The sequence below is a fragment of the Oncorhynchus kisutch genome, linkage group LG6 (assembly GCF_002021735.2).
Source record: "Oncorhynchus kisutch isolate 150728-3 linkage group LG6, Okis_V2, whole genome shotgun sequence".
Taxonomy (NCBI): domain Eukaryota; kingdom Metazoa; phylum Chordata; class Actinopteri; order Salmoniformes; family Salmonidae; genus Oncorhynchus; species Oncorhynchus kisutch.
The window spans coordinates 71,901,963-71,910,742 of record NC_034179.2 but is presented as its reverse complement, the minus strand read 5'-3'; the positions used below and the strand labels follow the sequence as shown (position 1 = coordinate 71,910,742).

At 41.9% G+C, this 8,780-nt stretch overlaps 1 protein-coding gene across 3 annotated transcripts; it reads right to left on the bottom strand.

The window, feature by feature from the left end:
- Positions 1-3,798: 3,798 nt before the first annotated feature.
- On the bottom strand, positions 3,799-5,265 carry LOC109893347 (proteasome assembly chaperone 3-like). 3 transcript variants are annotated; one of them, XM_031827364.1, is made up of 3 exons: positions 5,147-5,265; positions 4,436-4,666; positions 3,799-4,302 (listed from the first exon to the last, which is right to left on the bottom strand). In XM_031827364.1, exons 2-3 carry the CDS (start codon positions 4,649-4,651, stop codon positions 4,150-4,152), a joined length of 369 nt encoding a protein of 122 aa, XP_031683224.1. In that variant the 5' UTR covers positions 4,652-4,666; positions 5,147-5,265; the 3' UTR covers positions 3,799-4,149. The 3 variants fall into 3 exon arrangements, with proteins under 3 accessions (XP_031683224.1, XP_031683225.1, XP_031683223.1); XM_031827365.1 differs by having other exon boundaries at positions 4,436-4,661; positions 5,103-5,235; XM_031827363.1 differs by having other exon boundaries at positions 5,103-5,234.
- Between the last annotated feature and the right edge of the window lie 3,515 nt (positions 5,266-8,780).

Here is an 8,780-nt window from a genome sequence, read left to right as displayed (position 1 = left end):
ATGACGAAGGAAAATTATGTGGATATATTGAAGCAACATGTCAAGACATCAGTCAGGAAGTTAAAGTTTGGTCGCAAATGGGTCTTCCAAATGGACAATGACCCCAAGCATACTTCCAAAGTTGTGGCAAAATGGCTTAAGGACAACAAAGTCAAAGTATTGGAGTGGCCATCACAAAGCCCTGACCTCAATCCCATAGAAAATTGATGGGCAGAACTGAAACAGCGTGTGCGAGCAAGGAGGCCTACAAAGCTGACTCAGTTACACCAGCTTTGTCAGGAGGAATGGGCCAGAATTCACTCAACTTATTGTGGGAAGCTTGTGGAAGGCTACCCAAAATGTTTGACCCAAGTTAAACAATTTAAAGACAATGCTACGAAATATAAATTGAGTGTAGTCGTGGCCAAAAGTTGAGAATGACACAAATAGTAATTTCCACAAAGTTTGCTGCTTCAGTGTCTTTAGATATTTTTGTCAGATGTTACTATGGAATACTGCAGTATAATTTCAAGCATTTCATAGGTGTCAATGGCTTTTATTGACAATTACATGAAGTTGATGCAAAGAGTCAATATTTGCAGTGTTGACCTTTCTTTTTCAAGACCTCTGCAATCCGCCCTGGCATGCCGTCAATTAACTTCTGGGCCACACCCTGACTGATGTCTGCCCATTCTTACATAATCAATGCTTGCAGTTTGTCAGAATTTGTGTTTTTTTGTTTGTCCACTCACCTCTTGAGGATTGACCACAAGTTCTCAATGGGATTAAGGTCTGGGGAGTTTCCTGGCCATGGTCCCAAAATATCAATGTTTTGTTCCCTGAGCCACTTAGTTGTCACTTTTGCCTTTTGGCAAGATGCTCCATCATGCTGGAAAAGGCATTGTTCGTCAACAAACTGTTCATGGATGGTTGGGAGAAGTTGCTCTCGGAGGATGTGTTGGTACCATTCTTTATTCATGGCTGTGTTCTTAGGCAAAACTGTGAGTGAGCCCACTCCCTTGGCTGAGAAGCAACCCCACACATGAATGGTCTCAGGATGCTTTACTGTTGGCATGACACAGGACTGATGGTAGCGCTCACCTTGTCTTCTCCTGGACAAGCTTTTTTCCAGATGCCCCAAACAATCAGAAAGGGGATTCATCAGAGAAAATTACTTTACCCCAGTCCTCAGCAGTACAATCCCTGTACCTTTTGCAGAATATCAGTCTGTCCCTGATGTTTTTCCTGGAGAGAAGTGGCTCCTTTGCTGCCCTTCTTGACACCAGGCCATCCTCCAAAAGTCTTCGCCTCACTGTGCATGCAGATGCACTCACACCTGCCTGCTGCCATTCCTGAGCAAGCTCTGTACTGGTGGTGCCCCGATCCCACAGCTGAATCAACTTTAGGAGACGGTCCTGACGCTTGCTGGACTTTTTGGGGTGGACTTGATTCTACAGCAAAGCATGTAGAGGTCTGTAATTTTTATCATAGGTACACTTCAACTGTGCGAGACAGAATCGAAAACAAAAATCCAGAAAATCATATTGTATGATTTTGAAGTAATTAATTTGCATTTTATTGCAAAGTATTTGATCACCTACCAACCAGTAAGAATTCCAGCTCTCACAGACCTGTTAGTTTTTCTTTAAGAAGCCCTCCTGTTCTCCACTCATTACCTGTATCAACTACACCCGTTTGAACTCGTTACCTGTATAAGACAGCTGTCCACACACTCAAACAGACTCCAACCTCTCCACAACGGCCAAAACCATGGAGCTGTGTAAGGACATCAGGGGTAAAATTGTAGACCTACACAAGGCTTGGATGGGCTACAGGACAATAGGCAAGCAGCTTGGTGAGAAGGCAACAACTGTTGGCGCAATTATTAGAAAATGGAAGAAGTTCAAGATGACGGTCAATCACCCTCGGTCTGGGGCTCCATGCAGGATCTCACCTCGTGGGGCATCAACGATCATGAGGAAGGTGAGGGATCAGCCCAGAACTACACAGCAGGACCTGGTCAATGACCTGAAGAGAGCTGGGACCACAGTCTCAAAGAAAACCATTAGTAACACACTACGCCGTCATGGATAAAAATCCTGCAGCGCACGCAAGGTCCCCCTGCTCAAGCCAGCGCATGTCCAGGCCCATCTAAAGTTTACCAATGGCCATCTGAATGATCCAGAGGAGGAATGGGAGAAGGTCATGTGATCTGAGGAGACAAAAATAGATATTTTTGATCTAAACTCCACTCGCCGTGTTTGGAGGAAGGAGGATGAGTACAACCCCAAGAACACCATCCCAACCGTGAAGCATGGAGGTGGAAACATCATTCTTTGGGGATGCTTTTCTGCAAAGGGGACAGGACGACTGCACCGTATTGAGGGGAGGATGGATGGGGCCATGTATCGCGAGATCTTGGCCAACAACCTCCTTCCCTCAGTAAGAGCATTGAAGATGGGTGGTGGCTGGGTCTTCCAGCATGACAATGACCCGAAACACACAGCTAGGGCAACTAAGGAGTGGCTCCGTAATAAGCATCTCAAGGTCCTGGAGTGGTCTAGCCAGTATCCAGACCTGAAGCCAATATAAAATCTTTGGAGGGAGCTGAAAGTCCGTATTGCCCAGCGACAGCCCCGAAACCTGAAGGATCTGGAGAAGGTCTGTATGGAGGAGTGGGCCAAAATCCCTGCTGCAGTGTGTGTAAACCTGGTCAAGAACTACAGGAAACGTATGATCTCTGTAATTGCAAACAAAGGTTTCTGTACCAAATATTAAGTTCTGATGTATCAAATACATGTTATGCAATAAAATGCAAATTAATTACTTAAAAATCATACAATGTGATTTTCTGGATTTTTGTTTTAGATTCCGTCTCTCACAGTTGAAGTGTACCTATGATACAAACTACAGACCTATACATGCTTTGTAAGTAGGAAAACCTGCAAAAGCGGCAGTGTATCAAATACTTGTTCTCGCCACTGTAAATATACACACACACACACACACACACACACACACACACACACACACACACACACACACACACACACTACCGTTCAAAAGTTTGCAGTCACTGAGAAATGTCCTTGTTTTTGAAAGAAAAGTAAAAAAATGTGTCCATTAAAATACCATTAAATTGATCAGAAATACAGTGTAGACATTGTAAATTACTATTGTAGCTGGAAACGGCAGACTTTTTATGGAATATCTACATAGGCGTACAGAGGCCCATTATCAGCAACCATCACTCCTGTGTTCCAATGGCAACGTTGTGTTACCTAATGGAAGTTTATTTTAAAACACTTTTGCAATTATGTTAGCACAGCTGAAAACTGTTGTTCCTATCAAAGAAGCAATAAAACTGGCCATCTTTAGACTAGTTGAGTATCTGGAGCATCAGCATTTGTGGGTTCGATTACAGGCTCAAAATGGCCAGCAACAAAGACCTTTCTTCTAAAATTAGTCAGTCTATTCTTGTTCTGAGACATGAAGGCTAATCCATGCGAGAAATTGCCAAGAAACTGAAGATCTGGTCAAATGCTATGTACTACTCCCTTCACAGAACAGCGCAAACTGGCACTAACCAGAATAGAAAGAGAAGTGGAAGGCCACGGTACACAACTGAGCAAGAAGACAAGTACATTAGAGTGTCTAGTTTGAGAAACAGACACCTCACAAGTCCTTGACTGGCAGCTTCATTATATAGTACCCGCAAAATACCAGTCTTAAACAACATTTTCTTTCAAAAACAAGGACATTTCTAAGTAACACCAAACTTTTATATCACAGCAATCAATCAAATACTATTTTGCATGTGAATTTCATGGGAATGAGATGCATTCGCTCCTTTATTTATATTTGTGTTAGTTGTGCACTAACAGTATTCAGAGTGTGGTTTTAAAATTGAGATGGTTGTCTCAAACAGAATAGGTTTGTGGCCATTGGCTTCCACTCAATCCACAAAATTCCATAGGCATTTATAATGCATAAACTTCCCATTGATATGGCATTTATTTCCAAATCAAGCTTAGACGTAACAACAGATAACAAAATATGTTTTTAAAGGATGCAAAAACATTGAGGAAAAAATGTGTTCAGTGTTTGAAGCCTTTTCTGAAATTGTCTTTCCAGGTAGGCTATTCTGTTGCTCGTTCCCTGTACCAGTAGTTACCAGACTTGACAACTTTTGATTACATCTTTCATGGCCTTTATTGCTTCTATGGAACTGTCCTTCAGTGCCAACCCCAGTAGAACAGGCCTGTTGCCTGCCTCTTGTGACACAAATGTTGCCAAGTTTTTGGCACAGACGTGTGTCAAAGCCTGCATAGGGAAATAAAACAAGACCGTGTGTGAGGAAGAGTGTGGGCAGCCACATACATACTCAAAGCAGTCAATTACGGTAATACAATGCTACTAATATTATGAAAAATTCCAGTGGTGTCTAGCTGCTTACCTCTTCTTTTCCCAGCAATACTTTAGTGGTGAACATGGAAGTGCTGATATCACCTGATCTGGAGTCAGGTGTGACTGATACTAAAGTGCCAATCTTTCCATACTGTGTGAGAACTATAAATATGTAGTTACTGAATTCTGTGCAAACAACCTGTGTGGATATTCCATTGATTGATTTCTCTGTCTGCTTTGATCTGATGAGAGGCTGAGTTGACATGGTTTTCTTTCTGTCCTGAAACAAAAAAAAGACATAAGTAACACATTGAGAAAAGTAAACATTACGGCACATGATTATTCTATTGCAAAATAAACATTTTCAAATAGTATTCTCAAGCATATATCGCTAGCATTAAGTCAAAATACAGCATAATGAAAGTACAAGAACATTTTGACCAAGCTTTAATTCGACAACTTTGACCAAGCTCTCCATTACAACAACCAGAATCTCAGACTTGTTTTTGGGTTAGATAACCTTCTACTGGGCTAATGCAGGCTGAAGAGCCAAAGTCTCGCCCTGCTGTTGTGGCATTTCATATCGGCAAGCAGAACTAGGATATTCCGAGGCCGCACTAACACATCGATGTCAGGATGCTGCTATAGCTACGCTTGTTCGAAAAAAATAGTCAGATACCGATAGATTTTCTAAATAGTGGTGAAATATTTCTCACCGTGTGCCTGTTTGGATCCGTTTGCCATGAACTTCAATACTAACCTTTATTGAAGGCTGTTAATTATAAGCATTGATATCGTCTTCTCAAGCGTCCCTCTCTAAATTTCGCACATGCGCACTGCCACTAAAGAATGAAATGACGCTGCAGGTCCTGTCGCTTCTAAGTGCAGATCTGAGATCAGCCATATTGAGCCTGTGTGCATTGGTTTTTACATTTGTAAACACAATCATGATTGTGATAAACAATTATTTTGGATGTGTCTAAACTGAAGGTATGGCAATGGCATATTCCATCTTCGGAATATGAATTCTAGTCTGGGTATCAGTCTGTTTCCACTCCTTGTCCAACTGCATATTGAACATTGAAATTACCGAAAGGCCAGGCTCTTTGGCATATGACATGGAGCACAAGGAGTGGAAACTGTGATAATTACCTGTATTCAAAGGGCGGGAAATGCTATAGAGACGCAGGTGCAACTGTGGGTTTACCCGTTTTCCCACTGAAAGTTCGGGAAATAGTTCATTTTGTGTGTTAAAGTAGGCACAATAATATTGAACCAGCATAGCATATTGTTTTCGGTTTAGTCCGCACTACACCACAATGTTTAGAAAGTAACCTCGAATGCTCCTCGTGTGTCAGGGAAAGGAGAAGTAGCCTAGGGTCACTGTCCAAACACTTAAAAAACACACCCTATTCCCTCAGCTCTCAAATGAAGTGGACACTTCTGATAACGTTTCATGACGTCTGACGAGTATACACTTGCTGGGAAAGGGGTGAGGGAGGAAGGAATGATTCTTAAATGGACCACCCTTGGCTGGAAATTCGTCCCTCATTCATCCCCCGATGATTGTGTTTTCAGCCACCGGTAGCTTGTGGGTGCTTTATTATATGCGCTAGAGTCAATGATGAGTGCATGTCTACTTATATTAAATAAATAAATATTAATATATACGCCTACTGTATGATAGCTAGCAAACTAATTAGCTAACTAAAGTTATCCTGCCTAGCTGGAACTTCTGAAGAAGGAAAATGTTTTATTTCTGCAATTTTCAAAAGATAACCAAACAAAAACATATGTACTCTTTAAAAGACTTGTGTCTTCATGTAACTTATTTGCATTCGTTTTAGCTTACACTTGTATGTTGACTTCTCCACGTTTTCGCCGACTTTTCTTAGGGGGGGGGGGTGTACAATCGTTGTGAATTGAATAATGGGGATAATCTCACACCATACACCTTTGTACCCTATGTTTTTATTTATTTACATCAGAGTTGGACCCTTTCCCTTTCAAACAACAAGGAGTTTTTTCACTGCTAGACCTGCAATCTGAAAGTGAAACCCCAGGTAGCGGGACTCAAGGACACCCGGCTGAGGTGTGCTTGATAAGGTGAAACCTCCACGAAGAAATCTCCTTTCATGTTATCTTCGTCCTCAGTCTGAGCATCCCGCAGGAGAGCGTTTAATAATTCTGCTGAGCCTGGTCTATTTGACATTTTGTGTCATGTTCACAGTGATGACTCTTTGTGCATCATCCTGGCGCTGCACTGGCAGACTTCAGGGGAGTCTCGCTGCATCGCGTCCACCTGAAAAAAGTTGCAAAGCTTGCATTTTTGTCACCAGGGCTACGTTCCCTTCATTTGACTAACATAGGCAGGCCTCTCTCTCTCTTCACTCATCTCTTCCTGACTGAAGGAGCAGCTGTCACCTTGTAGACCATATGGATGTGGCAAATATTGGGGGCGTAGTAGCTCTGCTTGCTGTTGATGCATATTAGCTGTTGCTACATGACAGTGCCATTTTTAAAATCCCCTCAACAATTAAGATGTTTTCCTACTTTATAGCCTACAACGTTGGTCTGGTTTTCAAGAACAGAATGAGTCTAGCCCTGCTGTGTTTGGTTCTCCAATCTCCATTCTAAGGTGTGATGTAGATTCACACAACCCCCTCTCACAGCATTTTGTATTATTCTGTATGTAAATCCAACACAATTTAGAATATGATACTGTATGTTACATTTCATATGTGGGAGTTGGGAAGCAAGTTCAGGGAGTGTATTTAATAACTGAATGAACATAGAACAAAATCAGAAACACGAGTAGCGAACAGACATGAACACTGGAAAAGAAACAATAACGCCTAGGGATAGAACTAAAGGAGAGACAAACTCAGCAAAAAAAGAGACGTCCTCTCACTGTCAACTGCATTTATTTTCAGCAAACATAACATACGGTGCCTTGCGAAAGTATTCGGCCCCCTTGAACTTTGCGACCTTTTGCCACATTTCAGGCTTCAAACATAAAGATATAAAACTGTATTTTTTTGTGAAGAATCAACAACAAGTGGGACACAATCATGAAGTGGAACGACATTTATTGGATATTTCAAACTTTTTTAACAAATCAAAAACTGAAAAATTGGGTGTGCAAAATTATTCAGCCCCCTTAAGTTAATACTTTGTAGCGCCACCTTTTGCTGCGATTACAGCTGTAAGTCGCTTGGGGTATGTCTCTATCAGTTTTACACATCGAGAGACTGACATTTTTTCCCATTCCTCCTTGCAAAACAGCTCGAGCTCAGTGAGGTTGGATGGAGAGCATTTGTGAACAGCAGTTTTCAGTTCTTTCCACAGATTCTCGATTGGATTCAGGTCTGGACTTTGACTTGGCCATTCTAACACCTGGATATGTTTATTTTTGAACCATTCCATTGTAGATTTTGCTTTATGTTTTGGATCATTGTCTTGTTGGAAGACAAATCTCAGTCTCAGGTCTTTTGCAGACTCCATCTTTTGCAGACTCCATCAGGTTTTCTTCCAGAATGGTCCTTTATTTGGCTCCATCCATCTTCCCATCAATTTTAACCATCTTCCCTGTCCCTGCTGAAGAAAAGCAGGCCCAAACCATGATGCTGCCACCACCATGTTTGACAGTGGGGATGGTGTGTTCAGGGTGATGAGCTGTGTTGCTTTTACGCCAAACATAACGTTTTGCATTGTTGCCAAAAAGTTCAATTTTGGTTTCATCTGACCAGAGCACCTTCTTCCACATGTTTGGTGTGTCTCCCAGGTGGCTTGTGGCAAACTTTAAACTACACTTTTTATGGATATCTTTAAGAAATGGCTTTCTTCTTCACACTCTTCCATAAAGGCCAGATTTGTGCAATATATGACTGATTGTTGTCCTATGGACAGAGTCTCCCGCCTCAGCTGTAGATCTCTGCAGTTCATCCAGAGTGATCATGGGCCTCTTGGCTGCATCTCTGATCAGTCTTCTCCTTGTATGAGCTGAAAGTTTAGAGGGACGGCCAGGTCTTGGTAGATTTGCAGTGGTCTGATACTCCTTCCATTTCAATATTATCGCTTGCACAGTGCTCCTTGGGATGTTTAAAGCTTGGGAAATCTTTTTGTATCCAAATCCGGCTTTAAACTTCTTCACAACAGTATCTCGGACCTGCCTGGTGTGTTCCTTGTTCTTCATGATGCTCTCTGCGCTTTTAACGGACCTCTGAGACTATCACAGTGCAGGTGCATTTATACGGAGACTTGATTACACACAGGTGGATTGTATTTATCATCATTAGTCATTTAGGTCAACATTGGATCATTCAGAGATCCTCACTGAACTTCTGGAGAGAGTTTGCTGCACTGAAAGTAAAGGGGCTGAATAATTTTGCGCG